The 18,610-nt window shown below is 44.8% G+C and overlaps 1 protein-coding gene across 1 annotated transcript in view; it reads right to left on the bottom strand.

Moving 5' to 3' along the window:
- The window catches only part of SPNS2 (spinster homolog 2 (Drosophila)), a gene marked incomplete at its 5' end in the record, with an annotated part of 77,002 nt that overhangs the window by 43,560 nt on the left and 14,832 nt on the right, over positions 1–18,610 (bottom strand). The window contains one exon of the mRNA XM_009866699.1: positions 9,489–9,625. Coding sequence (XP_009865001.1) covers positions 9,489–9,625 — 137 coding nt within the window. The remainder of the gene's footprint in view (positions 1–9,488; positions 9,626–18,610) is intronic.

The raw sequence follows: 18,610 nt of genomic DNA, 5'->3' as shown, positions 1-18,610 counted from the left end.
CCGGGGACTGAAGAACACTCTCTCCTCCCTCCTGCAGCCAGTTGGTCAGGGCGATATGCACAAACCTTCAAGAAGCACCAAGGCTCTGCCAATACAAAGCTTAGATTTGCTTCTGGGCCTCCTAACGAGCCTACAACTGGGCTGAAGGAATTGTTTTCTTTGTCATCCTTTGGCATCCTTAACCAAACTCTCCTGAAGCATCATCTTCTTTCCAAGTCATAAGCCTCAAGAACACAAGCTGCCTCATCTACATCCATGCAGAGCACAAGTCAGCTCGCACCCTTAAACAAGCGGTCACATTTCTCCAGACCCGTATCTGAACATCCCAGGGAAGCATGAAGGGGAACATTCTACACCACCAGCCTGGCGTCCTCTCAACACACAACTAGCTGGGAAGCTTATTTCCAAAGGGACAGGATCATCCAGATGCTGCAGCAAAGACTTGCTTTGCCTCCTGAACTCATTTGACCAACCCGGAGATCCCCACGCGTGAAGCACGGCGTGAAACACTGCTTGTGGTCCTCAGCTCGCAGCTACTACTGCGAGGATCACAGTAAGCTGACAGGAAATTTTAATTCCCTACTCTGTATTTTAACCTCGGCTTGGAAACTCACATGCAGCACTGCTATTTCATTTCTTCTTTTTAATTCTCTTTTTTTTTTCTCCCCCAGCTGATTCAATCCCAGCCTACACTCTCCTTATCAGGGGGTGCAGTGACAGGACGAGGGGTAACGGTTTCAAACTGAAAGAGAGCAAATTTAGATTAGATATTAGGAAGCAATTCTTTTCCGTGAGGGTGGTGAGACCCTGGCACAGGTTGTCCAAAGAAATTGTGGATGCCTCCTTCCTGGAAGTGTCCAAGGCCAGGCTGGATGGGGCTTTGAGCAACCTGGTCTGGTGGGAGGTTTCCCTGTAGGGGGGTTGGAATGAGATGATTTTTAAGGTCCCTTCAAATCCAAACCATTCCACAATTTTATCATTCTACTATTCTATTTAAGGAGCATTTGCCTTTCCTTTCATTCCTAGGATGTTTTGAATGAGGCCGAGCATAAGCTGCTGTAATAAGAATCTCTAAAGCATGATGCTAAAGCATTATAGAGAGTTCCAATAAGGCAGGGTTGAAGCAATAAGACGTCTTTTTTGTGCTCCATCAGCATGCCCCAGGGTTAGGCCTCTGCTGCAGTATGACAAGCAGAATATACATTTTAATAGACAACGCAAGAAGAAGGAATGCTTCCAAGACACACAGCCTGGCAATGAAATAAATATGCCTTCTTCTCGCTGCCTCCTTAGCAAATTACTGACCCAGGTGAGATTTCCTGCCCAGGCACAATAAAAGCAGGACAGGCAGGATTATAGTTCCAGGCAGGCATTGCTTCCAACCCATCCATTAACTGACAGAATGGCTGAACTTTCCTACTCTTCAGCCTAGAGACTATAAATTCATGTTTCTGCATAAAAATGGGACAAAGCTGTAAAAGTCTTTGGCCTGAAAAGATCTTTCATGCTGGCACCACGGTCCCCAGCTGTTGTCTCCAGGCATTTTCATGATCTAATGAAGCAGCATCAAACCTAAGCATATTGATTAAAAAAGATGTAAGGTCTGACTCAGTTCTCACAAAAGCACAGAAGAGGTTCCCACAGACTTCCAAAGGAGGAGCTGAATCAGAACCACGATCACAGACCCTATGACAACGATTTCCACATCTTCCAGTAACCGAGATAACCAACAGTTCTCTAAAAAAAGTGTAGGCAATTATGGGGAGCCCTCACTGAGACCCACTGCAAATTAGCATTAAGCCTCGAGCCTGTTTCTTGATGCCCTCCCAGCACAAACTTCTGTCCACCTGCTCTAGAAAATGCCTGAGCTCTGAGGAGCAGTTCTGACATCAGTGTGAGTCCCTGCCTTCATTGTAATGAACTGGCAATAGCAGCCTCCGCAGCAGCACGTGTTGGTTCAGGTGAGCTATGACGCTCAGTGATAGAAACATCTCTTCTTCTTTCTGCATCCACAGTGTCTGATTCAGATGCTGTGTGATTTTAGACCGATTAATGACTCAAAAGTATGTAGCAGAGGGTAGGAGGGACGCTTACAAAGTTAAAAGCACGTTGCTTGGGGTGATGTGAGAAGTCTGAATGGGATGTGGAGCCAGACTGACCCTACTGGGGAAGGTGGGATCTAGGGGGGAGTAATCTCAGGTCCTGGAGTGGAGAGCAGAACTGATCCTGTTCCAGACACACTGCAGACAGGAATGCAATGCATGGTGGAGATAGTCTGTACAACAGTTTCTTGGAGTTTGTTTTTCTCATCACATGAATAAGCTTTCTGAGTAAGCTTTGGAGCCATACTCTGTCCCTCTCCTGCAGTCATCACCAGCTGTGTTTTCAATAACTCTTCCCAAATGCTTTACAGATAAATAGATGCAGATACTGGAAGGAAAAAACCCAACACTCTGAGCAGAAAATAGAGCACTTCAATTTCTGATAACACCTGTGAAAAGCCACCTCCTCTCATAGATTGCCTTTTTGGGGCTGATGCTCTGAGAACACCTTAACCTGTTTTTCATTTCTATTTTCCCTTGGAAGAGGGACAGGTAGAAAGGGACAAGGTAGGAATATAAAGCAGCTAGAAGACAAATGCACGGCAGTAATTCTGCACTCTATTTCAGCAAGCTGAAACTATTTCATCTATACAAATCTTCTCCCATCTCTTCAGTCCTAGGTCAGCAACATCAGAGGGAACAATGAGGACCCAAGATACAAGAGTCCAAATCATTACACTTGTTTGTGCAAGAGATGTTGCCCTTATGTGAAAACAGTTCCCCACAGGGTATTTGGTATCAGCCGTGCTGAAGGCACTAGCAGACCTGATAGAGACCCAGAATACCTTAAGGCCAGCTCAGCCAATGCTTCGTTACTGAAGGAATAAGCAATGGTTTGATATTTTTTTCCCGTCCTACAGTACACTTCATATAATCTGCATTAAAAATAATGCAGAACTGCTACAGGACCCTGACAACTCCTACCTTGCAAGAGCTGCAGCTTTGGAGATGTCAGCCTCATCTCCAGCAGCCATATAGGTGCAGGTATATAAAACCAGACTTAAGGTAGGTTCAGCTTTTCTTCGGATGGGCGACGCCATCCCCAGCACACTGCAGTGCAAGTAAAGCCTTTTTGCACAGGCTGCTGAGAGGGGAAGCAGGTCTAAAGGGGGCTGTGGGAATTACCTTTCTTCAAACCATCTGCTTTCAGACATAAGGGAGAGGAAGAGTGAGGCAGAATCAGTCTGCAAAGAATTTCACTCTGCGGTACAAAGTGGAGATGAGAGCCCTTATCCCTTCCCTCTCTCCTGGGACTTCAGAGCCACTTAAATCCAGCGCAGCATTCTCCTTCATCTGGCACCCACCGATCCCCAGCCCCATAGCTCAGCAGAGCAGAGACAAAGCAGGTTGCAGCTAGCAGGTCTGGTGTATCCCCCACCCTAATCTCTTCCCTGGGATATTTCTTACACGCAGCGCACTATATTTTTCCTGTGCAGCCTAGCAAAAGGGCAGGCATGCAGAAATCCAAATGTCAACAGCATATGCTCGTCCATAGGGTTCCAGCAGCACATTAAAAGCCAGCAAAACACACCAGAGGCAACCAACAGCCTCTGTCCGTGACCGTCCTGCGGTCCTTCCAGCAGTGATTCCTGTAACAGCCACAGGAACGATCGGAAACGGCATGTGAGGGCAGGGATCGAAGGTCTCTGCAGCAGACTTCAGAAGGTGCTGGGAGAATCTCTCTCGCCTTTCTTCTTAAAGTGAGTTCTGCTCAAAAACAGTAGGATGGAACGGTGGGATATAAACACTCCAGTAGCTCAGGGTGACTTCAAAGATCACATTCAGCTCCCTTCTTCCATACAAAAGGATGGCTTGGGGCTTTCAGTTGTGTTTGTTTGTGTTTTTCAAACTGTGGATTTATCTCACACAGTGGAAGCAAAGGAACAGAAGCTGTATGTTTTATAATACAACTTCTGCCAGAACACATAAGACTAAAGGCTTTTTTTTTTTTTCCCCTTGGAGTGATTCATCACATGTAGGGGGGTGGGGTTGGTTTATGTTTACACTTTTTAAAATTAACCCAGCTAACCATTTGTTCCACACTGCACATAATTTGTTGCTTCTCTTTTAGCACTCCTTGAAATAGACCCTTTGGGAATAAATACACATCTGGCAAGTCTGAAAGACAGGACTTTATAGCAAGCACTGCAGGCTAAGCAGGCCAAGTTTCACAGTGGACTATTTGCTTTCTCTTTCAGAGATAAATCAAAAGCAGAGGTAAAGAAAAAAAACGCATCAGTAGAAACACCTATTCAGATTAACTTGCAACGGGAGCAAAAAGGTTTTCTCATGTTAGTTCTATCAACATTTAAACAGAAATATTTACCAAGAACTGGAGGATTCAAAAGCATACTCCTGTTTCACCTTGTTAATTCACTGCTTTTTCATTTCCAAACTTTCTACCGTCTGCAGCTCTGGTGTCTCCCAGCAAACCCCCATGACCACAGCCTGGTCTGGCTGATTATTGGGTGCACTCGGTCTCCCAGCCAAGCAGAGCCTAACTACTTAGCAGAACACTTTGCTCATCTGTAAACCAGCACCCCTTTCACACAGAAATATGCTTTATTCGAGATATTTAGATGGGAAATAGCAGCAAGTCTGGAGAACAGCGTGCAACTTCCCACCTCCGAGCTCTTTCTCACTTCAAGATGCTGGTGTCCGCCCATGCAGGAGCTCTCAGAAGTTTGTGCTAAGAGCAAAAAGACAAATTTCTGGCCAAAGTACTCAGCTGCAAGAATTACGATGATGACTCCTAGCTGTGGATATCCAAGCAGCCAGAAACAAACTCTCAGCACGTGGTCTGATCACTCCTGATAACCAAGTTGCTTCACATGAAACCGTTCAGAAAGAGAGAAATGGTGCAACTGGGATTACAGACTCTTCCCAGGGATGTCCTGGCATATAAACCAGCTCAAGATGATCAGCCACACCAACGGCAATCCGGCACTGTGCTGTCTAGAGAAAAAAAAAATAAAAATCCTGGCTACATTTTAAATTAGAGTTCATATCGATACAGAGAAGACCGACATACATGGAGCTTTTCGTGTGGTTGGAAATGCATCTTGGTAAAGAAACTCGGGGAAGTTTGTGGACTCGGCGCGTTTCTTGGCTCACTTATTTTTTGCCCATTTGCTGCAGAGCACGGACAACCTACTAGGAAGTCTCATCTCCAAATGCTTGCCAAAAGCAACACAAGAAAGGGTTTTGCAGGTGAAAGTACCAAAAATTTGTGCACCTGCAGGTGCAGAACTGATTAAAGTCATGCATAAAAGGAGGCAATTTCTAAGCAGGTGTTTGTACTTACAACACACAAATTGAGATATATACATATTGAAGTTCCTATAAATGGAGTTAATCTAGAGATACGTCTAAATATGTACCAACTTTAACTCATTTTAGACTGATGAACCAGTATGTTAATATTTTTAGTGCAACTTTTATTTTAAGAAGTGCTAAACAGTGATACAGATGAGAAATGTGCAAGTACCAGCAACAAAGTGCAAGAGGACTCTGCTCTTATTTTTCTACAGAGAAAATCTGCACTAATATAAATTGTCAAACCACATTATTTAACAGATTAAACAGTGACCTTTTCAATATTATCCCAGTCTTGTTACTTATGATTATTCTCTTTAGTTTAATTTATTGTTAGCTATTTTCATCCATGAAACAAAGCGCATTTACAGAATTAGTTTTTGATAAGGTATTCATTTGGGTTTCTTAATTTGATTTGTTTTAAATGTAATTTAAGACCTCGTGAAGAGTATCCAAACGTTTTAAGTACTCGTTTGTCCCAAATCTCTTTTGCTATGCATGCAATTCATGTGTTGTTGTTTTCTCTATCACCCCCTGTATACTCTGGAACTATCCTTGAATTTTGTTCTGATTTTCTTTTTTCCCTGTGAGAGACAATTAATTTATTATTTAGCGGCTACTAGCAGATGAGAGATTCACTCCTCATTTATTTGATGGTTACTATTCCCTGTTAAAAGCCTAAAGGTATTTGGCAATAAATAACTAAGGATGTTTTAATAAGTGGTTATAAACATTAATGCCGTGTTTTCTAGCACGTGCGTGTCTACATGGCATATATATCCAATTCCCTGTTTCATCTGCCAATTTCCAGTCACTATCTTTTTAACTCAAACAGCATGAAATAGCACTTATTATCTCGGATGAACTGTTTCAGAGTGCCTCACTCCTTTTTTCCAGATCAAAATCCATCTCTCAGGTAGTATTTCACTCCTCTTGCCACACGGGTATTTCTTTACTGAACAACTAGACCGTAGGACAGACAAGAATTAACATGTCCTTCTCTGTGCATTTGCACAAGAAATTACAAATAATTGAGATATTGACTCAAGCGATCGCATTTTGATTGTTTTCCTTTAGGTATCCAAATTTTATCCAGGACCTAATATTACCAACACGCTACCAAAAACTTTCACAAATCGGGATCCATCAGAGCCCACCGGCTCTGGAGCTGCTTCCTGCCTTTGTTAAACTCTCTCTTTCCACTCACGCTCCAACTCTGAGCTCTGCGGATGTGCACTCTATTTAATTACATGGTGACAGCATGCACGAGGCACTAGACACTGTCAAAATTTGAAGAATGGCAATCCCTGGACACAGTTTGCTATTTCTGCTGAATGGCCGTTGCTTCTCGCCTAGTTCAGTATTTTTGCTGTCGCCACAAGAAAGACTTTTCTCTACAGTTTTTCAATGGGCTCAGCCTGTGCCCGCTTGCTCCTTCTAGCCCCGTGTTTTCATGTCGCCTTGGATGCAAGTGCTTCTCTACTTACACTACTCCTATTACTTCTTTTATTTGTGTCAACAGTTTTTCACGTTTCGGTTCCTAGCCTTCCTCTCTGACGAATACACATACTGTCTTAAAAGAAAGAAGAAAATGCTGAGAGAAAAGTCAGTATTTTGTTCCTCAGATGACTCCTAGAAGAGAAAGATGAGGAAAAATGCCTAGTTAGTCACTGCATAAATTAAAAAAAGCCTCATCAGCTCTTCTCTGATGCTTTTTCTCATTAGCACTTCAGGAGTTAACCTTGCTTAACATGGCCTGTCTTCCCAATTAGAGCTCAGGCCTCCAAAAAGGATTCCAAAGTGGCAGGGATGCTACAAGAAGTTGGGATTATTCTTATGATGCTGCAGCCCTGGGTAAGGCACAGCTATCCAGCAGCTGCAAAATTCTCCATAATCTGCTGGAGTAGATAACAAGAGCTGGGCACGAGACCTCTGCCTTCATAGATGAGTCTTCTGGGAGAGTTGAGGATTGCAGAAAAATCAGGATAGGGGATTTCTCTCCATACTGGGGGGCTTTTCTTCCAAGGCTGTAGATTGGGTCCAGAGTTAACAGTGAGTTAATTCTGGGAATTAACACAGGACTGGCTATTTCGATCTTATCTCTCTTTTGACTTCCAAAACATCGAGGTTTGGTCTCCAAACAACATCCAGCTTTATAAACTTGATTCTCCCTTTCTTCGGCTACATCACTTCCACTTGGAGCTCCTCTATACTGATGACCATACATACTAATCCCTGAACTACCTCAGCTAATAACCCCCAAATCCTTAAACTGAGAATCAACTCTGAAAACACAAATTGCATCAGCCCAGTTCCAGTGTTCCACTATTTACAGCTATGGGCCTAGGTCCACTGCAGAGAGATCAATGAGAACCCGAGCATGAATGCAGGCTCATAACATGAGAGGTGTTTATAAGCAGCTAATTGGTTCCTTCATAAAATGTTTCCTTCTTTGAGATCTGATCACAGCTACTTTTTGCAGAATGTTCTAAAAGAGTATAAAAACAGAAAAAAAAGGAAACAAGAAAGAAAAGCAAAAAAGCCTCTTAATTTTAGAAGGGAGATGACCTTTCTCTGGAAAGGATGCTTCCTGGCCAATTATAAACCAGAACAATTTACTGAGTTAAAGGCTTCTACATTTGGCCATATGCATTTTACTTTGGAAGTGCAGTGACAAGCAATCCAACACGAAAGCCAGGCAGACATGTGACTGTCCCTGCCCATTTTCAGTGGAAATCCTCTTTTATTAGAACCTGCAGAGCATGTGAGTGGGCAGGAGGGAGCAGGGTGGAGAGGTTTAGTCCCTGGCTGTCACTCTTCAGGTGTGACCACAATGCTGCACTCTCTGGAACACAGCTTGACAGAAAGGATGAGGAATGCCCCTGCCTGCCTTGGGGAAATCAGCCTGATGATGCCAGGAGCTGTGATTTGTCTGTCCAGGAATGCTGCCACCTGCAGCAATTAAACCTCCTCTATAATACAGAATCATAGAATCATCAGTTTCGGTCGGAAGAGACCTTCAAGATCATCGAGTCCAACCTTTGTCCCAGCCCTATCAACGCCACTAACCCACGTCCCTCAGCACAACACCCACCCGTCTCTTAAACACCTCCAGGGACGGTGACTCAACCCCCTCCCTGGGCAGCCTGTTCAGTGGCTGACAACCCTTTCAGTATAGAAATTCTTCCTAATATCCAACCTGAACCTCTCCTGGTGCAACAAGAAGATATTTTCCCCCAGAAACTGCCAGATGTTTTTTTCCTCCAAGTGCCTCTGACAGGCAAGAAAATTAACGCAATGAGGAGTCCTCCAAAGGGGGCACTGTGGCTGTCCTGAAAGAGAGGGATGCTGTGCAGAGCTGGACAAAATTAAGTGAGCCTGACAACTCCATCATCAGTTCCCCAGACACATCCATCAACCAGTGCTAAAGGAGCTGAAGCTATGTTTAATCTCTGTGCTATCATCCACTTCGCTGGATGGAAAACAAAGTGTATGAGTAAAACCGCTGCTGGATGCGTTTTGTCATCGCACATACCACGAGCAGACTGCCCAGCAAACTCCAGTGGCTTCTGTTACATATCAGAAGACAAGAGAACCATTATACATAGAATCATAGAATGGCCTAGGCTGGAAGGGACCTTAGAGATCATTTAATCCAACCTCCCTGTCGTGGGCAGGGACGCCTCTCAACTAGATCAGGCAACACACAGGGACCGAGCAGGGACAGCCATGGATTTTTTTTTTCCCCTCAAGTCTTTTTTTAAAGTTTCTTTAGGCTCTTCCTCAAAACAAAGCCCTTATGTCAACAGAAATGCTTGCTTAAATAAGCTCCACCTGTTCTTTTTTATGAATGTGCACAATCAGAGAGTAACGGCTCTCACAGTTAAGAAAACACCTACACAGGTCACACTTTGCCCGCAAAAGGTCAGATAACAACAGGCTGCATGTTAAATCCACACGAGAGGGACATGTTCCCCTGGAGCATGCCGTGACAGGGAGCCGGGAGGTTTTTAGGAACGTGTTGCCCACCTTTGCGGGACACCCTGCAGAGCACCTTAGCAAACATCTTACCTGCTCAGTGATGAAGGAGCTTGAAAAAGTGACAGCTGACCAAAAGAAGATCCCACAGCTGAGAATGATCTTTCTGTTGAACCGGTCACCAAGGTAACCAAAGATGGGCGCCGCAACCATGAAACTACAGATGAAAACTGCAAAAGAGAGAAAAAGGGAAGGAACGTTTAATAAACATCAGGCCAAGAACATGAAAACTAATTTTCTGCAAGCCAAATCCTCCAGAGAGCAGTTCCATTTAATCAGACATTCTGCAGCCCTGACAGGCTTTCAGGAGTCTCTGTTGCCTTAATCAAACAGACTTTTCATTCCCAGAGAAACTTCAGACCCATGAACTTCAACTACATTTAAAAGCCACAGCCCCGCACAGCCCGCTGAGAGGTCAGAATCTGAGGATGGGCAAAAGCAGGCCAGAATAAATTAAAGAGCGTCTGCCTAAACGTCCCTGAGAAGGTGAAGTGGAGGTTGGAAGGAGTCTCAAGCAACCAGAGAGCAATCCCAGGGCTCCTTGTCGGCTCCTGCAGCAGCGACCAGAGAGAAGCAGGTCACAGAAACTGAAGATCTTTCATCCTTCCTAGCAGTATCTTAAGGCAACCGTGGAACGGAAAGGAAAAACAGTCACCGCTACCATCACCCTCCCGGCAGCAGCCCTGTAGTTAGACCAAAAACTCCTGTCCCTTCATCAGGTCCTTTCACCAGCACTGAGCTTGTATTTCAACCGACTCCTGAGCAACAGCTTCACTGAAAGAACGAGTTGTAACCTCCAAAGCCCTCCCAAAACAACCCGGCCAGTGACACCACTGAAAACACCCGAAACAAGGCATTCACACTGTGCTCATGATTGATTTGGAAGCTGCCAGAAATTGCAAGGTTTTAAGCTGATTTATACCTGGCTTTTGTCTGTCCACATCAGAGATTCAGAGGAGAGGATCTGCATTGATTTTCCTGCTGTGTAGTACGAGCTTTTTGACTTTCACTGACTGTCTCAGGTCCAGCAAACCCAGGAGGATTTGGGCAGGATACAGGAATACCTGGAGAACCCTCTTTAGTCACAGTTATGCCCCTCCTTAATTATTGGGTAGGTGAGTTTTTGGCATTGTCTAATCCCAGCTGTCTACTTCTAGTTGTATAAAAGGCAGTCAGGGGGGTGGAACAGCAAAAAAAAAAACCCAAAAGAGTAGAGGACATACACTCCTTTGGTTGGAATGCACACATAAAATTAAGGTGGTTAAGACCCAAATTATGAATTTTTCATGGATCATGATAGATAGTAGCTCAAAAACATGCAGAATGCTGAGCCAAGAAATGTTTTGAACGTCTCTTCCTTTTTAGTGTATTAAGATGTCAAAGCTGCTTTATAAATAATACGCACCCATTTGCATCTATATTTTGTGAGCCATATGATTGCGCTCATGTCAGTTTTGCACTGTGACGTTTGATCGGAATTACAGATTTTCTCCTTTTACACTTGGAGTGAAATAAATGGAGATATCACAGGAATGTTAAGGCATGAAAGGAAGCACAGGCAACATCATACCACACCTGACCACGCTTCGAAAGCAATGCTAGGAGCTCTCTTTCCCCCGCCGAGGCGTTTCGAGGCTCACCCAGCCCAGCTCAGCCCCGAAAGCCAGGAACTCCGGTGAGCTTGGCTCCAGAAGGGGCTGACAAATCTCTGCTCTGCAAAGGGCACATCTGCGCTGGCCCCAGTCCAACAAGGCACTTAAGCACATGCTTATATTAAGCACTTCAGAGTCATCAATTCCATGATTAAGCGCTTTCCTGGATTAACACCGAAGCGCTCGGCACCGCGGCGACCTGGCGCGAGGGATACGCGACTGCTTATGGGGAATGAGAAGCAGAAAATGACTCTGGCTGGCACAGAGCAGCATGCCCATTGAAATCTGACCTTAGCCTTGGAAGGACACTGAAATTCATTCATCTCGGAATCAGATATTCTGCCATTTTTACGATGTAAAAAGATGTGAAGCTAAAAAAAGCTTCTAAAGGAAAATTGGAAAGATCCAAGTCAGCATGCCACCGTTTCAAACATCAAATAGCTGAATTAATTCAACTTCAAGATGTAGAAGGTGTGATCCAAAATTCACATTACTCAGTGGGCTTATTAACTTCAGTGGCCTCTGGATCATAATCGCAAAGTCTAATTCTGGAATTTGGGCAAAACCAGGGATAAAAGCACAAACCTCATCTATCCGATAAAACAAAAGAAGAAAAGATCATCCAATGCCTTTCCAACAACATCCGTCCTGCTGTTACTCGAATCCCTTCAGAGAATTTATTTTTGGAAGGTTCCGAGCCGAGCTGTGAGCTTTGTCACCGGTAAGCAGCTGACTTGACAGCTCCACAAGGTGTAAAACGGAAGGACAACAGAAGCTAATAAATAACATGTAATGGAACACAGCTGTCATAATAATAAATGCAATTTATATCACACTATTTATGACCCAAATATGCACCAGAGCATTGATTGACTCAAATAAATGCAGAATATGATGGCTGTGTGGTCTGTCAAAAGGATCTGCCTGTTACAGGCATTTCCCGGGAATCAATTTTTGCAATTACTCCTGCAAATGACACACGAGGCTCCCGAACAACCGGCTGGGTCGGCAGAACAGATCTAAGTGAATTTAGGGCACGTTACCAGATGGGACGGAAACCCAAGTTACTCTAGACCAGGAGCTGAGGTTCTACAGCAACTGAACACCACAAAGAAGAGATCTTATCCAAAAGACAGAAAGCTGCCAGCACGTTCAGCTGGAGAGAGAGGGGCAGCAGCAACACGATTTTGCCTGCGGCGTGAGGCAGAGGGAGGCGTTCCAGGAAAGAGCCTTGGGCCAGCCGCTTCCTCCCCGGCTCCGCTCCTCTCTTCCACAGCACTTGCTGCTCCTTGCGCTCACCCGCTCCCCAGTTAATACCCAAGTGACACCGTATGAGCTGCAGCTCCAGCTCAACCCCCTGCCACAAATCTTTTATATTAGGAGAGCGCTGTGACAGACCCTGGCATTTCATCTGCCTTTTCCTGATCAACAGCTCCTCCTCCCATTTACGCTTAAAGCCATCTCAGAATATCACCAACCCTTGAAGAGATGCACAGTGCAAGCCAGGGCACAGTCAGAAATCCATTGGGTTTTGGGATGAGCTACCGAAAAGCGAGCGATCGCGTTCAGGGGAGCCTTGGCCATTCTAGCTGTGTCAGTCCCCATTACGAATGCTGTACAGCTAATTTCTCTTGGTACATCATCTCCAGCAGTGCCAGCAGAAGTGGCTCAGTCCCAGCACCGGGTGGAGCTGAGATACATTTCTCCAGAAGCAAATTAGCATGTGAGCAACGGATGAATAAACAGACACATAATGAATGCCATCCCAGGAGGGAGGTTCTTTTAAGTACAGGTATTTCCAAAAGGAGATCCTATTTGTCTTTATACCTCCCTTTGCGGCTTAGGCACTCAAATACCGACTGCGGTGAGAATGCAGGAAGAGTATAATTGCCCAAACAGGATGGCTTGGTGGCTATTTCTGCCTCTGAATGCCTGTCCCACCCTGTAGAGGTGCACGAGCACCTCCACAGCTAGCGCTGCCCAGCTTTTTCTGTGCATGGCTAGAATTCGAAAAATGTGTAGCATAAAAAAAAAACAAAACCATCTCACACTTTCCTCTCTCTCCTCCACCCAAACACCCATCAGAGAAGGAAACTGCCCTCCTCAGCCTCTTGGTTGCCTGTTTCATGTACTGTAGCCTCAGTCGTCTGTCCAGAATCCCAGCCGGGGAGCTGCCATCCAGCCCACACTTGCCCCTCTCAAGACCTGCCTGTGTGCCCAGCGGAAAAGTAAATGGCCAGACAGTGAAAGCAAAGAAGATGAAGGGAGAAAAAGCTCCTGCCTACTGGAACTGGACTTCATTGCTTTTTTTTTTCTCTTCTTCCCCTCCAAACAAAAATTTACCAGCTTGATTCCACGACTGCTCCCTGAAATAGCTCCAACCCGTCGGCTTTGCATCCCTTAGTTCCAAAGGCACTGTTGCCTCTGTGTCACCTGCTCTTTTCTTACAGGGACTGATCAACCCTTTGTGTCTCAGAGAGGGGCTTCTCCTGACAGCAGGTTGTCCACGGAGTGTAACCAAGAAGGACAAGAGGTGCCGACAAGAGAGGCACACGCAGAGGCTGCGTGCCCTCAGTTTACTGGAAGGTTGAGAGGATCACAGGCACCTCCAAGAATAGACCCCTTCTTTCAGTTTTGACTTCAAGCACACAGGATTTACTTTTTTTCCTATCAGGAATAACGCTAGAAAGGTAAAAATAGCTCTCTTGCCCTACCGAGGGATGCTCAACAAGAAAAAAATAGTGGCTACCTGTGAGCTCTGAGTCAGCTTGAAACCGTATATACACACCTAATGGAGTGCTGACAGTGTGTTTGGCTCGGTGGAAGGCAAACCCAGACAGCCTCTGCCTCAAGGGACTGGCAATTCACTTAGACACACCAAAGAACTATGTGCTGTGAGGTTGTTAATATTTTCCCAACAACAAATTTCCAAACAATGAGAACACCTAAACACCCAGCTGGCTCTGGATGGGATAATTTACGGGTGCGTACAAGCACAATCCTGCTCTTTCTGCATGAGACACTGCTGTGTCTCAACCCTCGGTTGTGAACGCACGTGTTTCTCAAGGTGCTTACGGCTCCAGCTGCCACTCACCTGCGGTGGTGACCAAAGGCTCTCCCAAGAGCCCAACCAGCTCCTCTGTGTCAAAGACATGTTTTTGCACTGCTTCTTTATTTTCATTGCCATTAGATTTCCATGCTATAATACTCAACACATACATACACAGTTCGTTTAATCCTACTGAGGTTTCGGAAAATTTGGAACGGAAGGAAACAATGTCCAAGGCCAGGCTGGACGAGGCTTTGAGCAACCCGGTCCAGCGGGAGGTGTCCCTGCCTGTGGCAGGGAGCTTGGAACTGGATCATCTTTAAGGTGCCTTCCAGCTCAAGCCATTCTATGATTCTATGAATTCCTACTTCAGGAATAAGGAAATTAAGACACATGAACATGACCTGTCCAGGATGAACTACCAAAATCTTGAACACACGCAGGTCTTTCAGCTTCAGCAGTTTCCTGTTCGCAGGACCACGCCTATGCTAAAGGTATTTTTGAAGGTCTACAATCACAAGTGGATTTTCTTCTTACAGCACCATACAAGCCAAGCAAGAACAAAGATCCTTTCGTGCTACTTAACCATTGAACTGAATAGTTCGGACACCACACAGTGATCTGGCCAAGGTAAGGGTGATATCTGACTACGGGGCAACCCAAGACTCTGGAAAATCTCAGCCACATGATTTGCAGCATTCACCCTTTGATAGAGAAAAATTCTTACAACACAATCGATTGTACAAAATATCATCCTTCAAATCACCATTATCACAAACACTACTATAGGTACGCTGTTACATCACTCTCCCCGTGGACTTTGTTTTACTTAATTTCTAATTCAACAGCCAACAGATGGATCACGTTAGTGTGTTTTGCCAAGTGCAAACCACAAGATCACTGGGTTCCAGACTACCATGCAGACTAGAAGTTTCTGACAAGTGTAAGGAGCTTTGAAACACACCATCAGCTCCGTATGTCATGCAAAGCTGTCATAGGCTGACAGCATCAAACACAGGATTTATTTATTTTTTTTTTAATGAGGCTTAAGAACACACCAAATCAACTGGACTCGAATGTACAAAATAGCCTGAAATGCTCTCCCGGAACAGACAGCAGCACAAGACAGAATACAGAATTTTATGAATGCCCCATTCTTGTATGCTTGTGTCCTCGGCACATCAATGGGGAGGAAAGCAGTGTTTTAAAAGGTGTGTGGGCCTAATTACTCACACGGTTTGCATTTCTCTAGCACCTCTCTGTTTGGCAGGACACCCTAGGTTGCATTTCCCTCACTGCAGATGTCACTCATCAGTATTCAGGCTCCCATCTCATCTTCTCCATAGGGAGTGTGTTGCACCATGAGGTGCCAGGTTTTTTCCTTAGAGCAAACTGATAGAAAATATAAACAACATGTTTAGGATGACTATATCCCCAGACAGTTGACATACACATTTACATTGAGAAGGCGGGTGCTGTACCATAACACCCATTTCATTTGCTGCAACAGGGTCAGAACCCGCTTACAAAAACACACTTATGAAGGCAGACAAAGCCTGAGCACAGCTTTCCTGGCAAGTTCATGACTGACTCAACAATACACAAGATGGGAAGAATTCCATACTGATAATTTCATCCCTTTTCCTCACTGCAGAAACTAGATTCTTCCGAGAGTTAGCCCTTTTATTCCCAGCAAAGGATATCCTGAAGGCTCGCTTTGTTCACCTGAGCCAACACGAATAATCGCTTCAGTGGGAATTGCTGGGAAATCCACTCCTTGGAAACAGAAAATCAGATAAGAATAGCCAGAAAACTAATTCAATAACACACTAATGCCACCTGAGCTTTGAGAGGAGCTGCTCTGGGCAAAGAGCAACCACTGTGGTCAAATAGACATAACTGCTGTCAAAACTGCCACATCTAGTACAATATATCAGTGAGTGGTGAGTACGTGACGCTGTGGATGCGAGAGGTATTTCACTCACTCTGTGCATTGCTGCGTAAGGATGCAGAAACACTCCTCTGCAGTCCCAAATGCCTCGAACCAGAAATAACTCTAACAAGAGTGAAGGCTCAAAAGGGAACCAACCCTTACACGTGAGCACTGCTGCCCACGGATTGGCAACGACTCGACTCCAACAGCCGTGGGGGTTCCTTACATGAGGAGGCTTACTGACAAAATCATTCACATACAAATCACATCATGCAATGCACAACTCAAACCCATCGGCAAATACCTCTGCACGGTCAGCAGGAGAAGTAAAACTATGTCTCCTGCCTAATTTCTACAGACCTAGGCCAGTAACTCTGTAAAACTGATCACTCTGTGGTTGTCACTTCCATGGGTCCATAGCATACGGCGCTCCCTAAAGAGCAGTCATGATGCTCCTCTCCCTTGGGCCTCACCAATACTGCTCATTTAAGGTTTCTAAGTTTGAAATCAGCCTTGAGTTTCTGATTCGAGCAATCAATGTTGCAAAGGCAAGGGGAAAATGGCTTTGAACTGAAATTCAAATTTTTCACTTTTATTAATTTCTAATATTTTATCAATTGAAGCTGCCATTCATATCTTGATTATTGCTAAAGCAATTAAGTAGGAGGTTAACACTTATTATTTCACAACTGTTTTCCACATCCACTGACGTCCAATTCTATCATGCTGTACTTCAATACTGCTCATCTAGGCATACAGTGAAAAACCTGCATCTTACTCTGCTGTTCAGTCTCTACAAACATCCAGTAAATTTACTTGGAGCAGAAGCCAGCTTGCTACGACATTAAATTTTGAGCAGCTGTACAGACACAACATAATTCAAAAAGAAAAGAAGATGAACCCAAACCCATCTCCTGCTTTTCTCCTTGGGAATTACAGTGATTACATTATCATTTTTTGAAAGGGATTTGGGCAACCTGAACATCAATAAACAGGTTACCGGTGTTCTTAGAGATGTGCTTCACCACAGAGCGCTGCAGGCAGCGATCCAAAGGATCTTCTTAATGTATATAAATACCTGAAGGAGTAGGGGTCAAGAGGAAGGTGCCGGTCTCTTCACCGAGGTGCTCAGTGATAGGACAAGGAATAATGGTTTTAAGGTGGAACAGAGGAATTTCCACCTCAACATGAGGAGAAACTTCTTGGCTGTGCAGGTGCTGGAGCCCTGGCCCAGGCTGCCCATAGAGCGTGTGGAGTCTCCTGCTCTGGAGACTTTCAAACTCACCTGGACACGTTCCAGTGTGGCTGCCCTGGGTGACCCTGCTCTGGCAGGGGGTTGCACTGGGGGATCTCTAGAGGTCCCTTCCAACCCCCAGCGTGCTGTGATTCTAGGAAAGGAACGGTCCCGGCGTACAGCTCGTTCCCTTGCGCCAAAACGGGGGCTTGCCTGACCCTGCAGTGAGCTGACTGTGGGAGCCCAGCAGGCAGCCAGCCCTGAGGACCATCTTTTGCAGGGAAATCAATAGTGTATTTGCCAGCAGAATGTCTTCTGTGGCTACACTGTACGTTCAATTCGAGGATTAAAATTCACACGTGAGAATATTTGAGCACACAGCACTTCTCCCTACCAATTGAAAAAAACCCCAAATCTCCACATCTGGGTCAGTTCCACAGTCTGGTCCGTTACATGGAGGACAAGAAGAGGCAGGAACAGGAGGCTGTGGCAGAGTTTGCTTTCCGAGGCAGTGCCATACAAAAGGAATGCAAATCATTGCTTGAAACAGCATTAGATTGCAGCAGAACCCAGAAAACAAGCTTGTCTGGCGGCGTTTAAACTTGGCTTTTGCACTTCTTACTGCTTGGAAAGGAAGGATTAAATAAGTCAAGGCCAATTCTGTTTTATGGCCACTTCCACTTTGAGTTGCTTCTCTGCAAAATGCTTTTAGTGAGGTTTGATTTAGACTCCTGACCAGAGTTGATAGAATGACTCCCACTTGACTCAGTGGGCATTAGAGCTGAGCTTTTTGTTTAGATGCAACCGCTTACGAATCCCCAATGGCAGCAGAGATCAGAACCTCTTTACAAGTAAAGACGTTTTAGTACTTGTAAGTTTACTGCATCCCTGTAACATAAAAGGATATTACTGGAAAAAGTACAGAGAGCATCAGAACGAACCATCAAAAGGATGAAACAGATCCTTTTGCAGTAAAACATTAAACATGCTGGAAAACGAACAACTGATGCGGGATACAGAGGAGATCCAGCACTATGAGTGGCATGGAAAAGGGGAAATCTGAATCACCTCCTCTCTGAGACTGACCAGGTGGCATCGGATAAGACTGGCAGCTGAAAAATTCAAGAAAAAGGAGATATTTCAGGCACAAAACTTATCTAACACCAAGATTTTATTACAGAAGGCTGTGCAAGCTCAGAGTTCATGTTATTACATCCTAGAATAACATCAATTTAAGGACTGTTAAAGGTAATTCCTCTTGTTCAGGAAGTCCTTAGCTATCCAGTT

The sequence above is a fragment of the Apaloderma vittatum genome, unplaced genomic scaffold, assembly GCF_000703405.1.
Source record: "Apaloderma vittatum isolate BGI_N311 unplaced genomic scaffold, ASM70340v1 scaffold13323, whole genome shotgun sequence".
NCBI lineage: Eukaryota > Metazoa > Chordata > Aves > Trogoniformes > Trogonidae > Apaloderma > Apaloderma vittatum.
The sequence above is the reverse complement of the archived record's forward strand: the minus strand, read 5'-3'. Positions and strand labels throughout refer to the sequence as shown.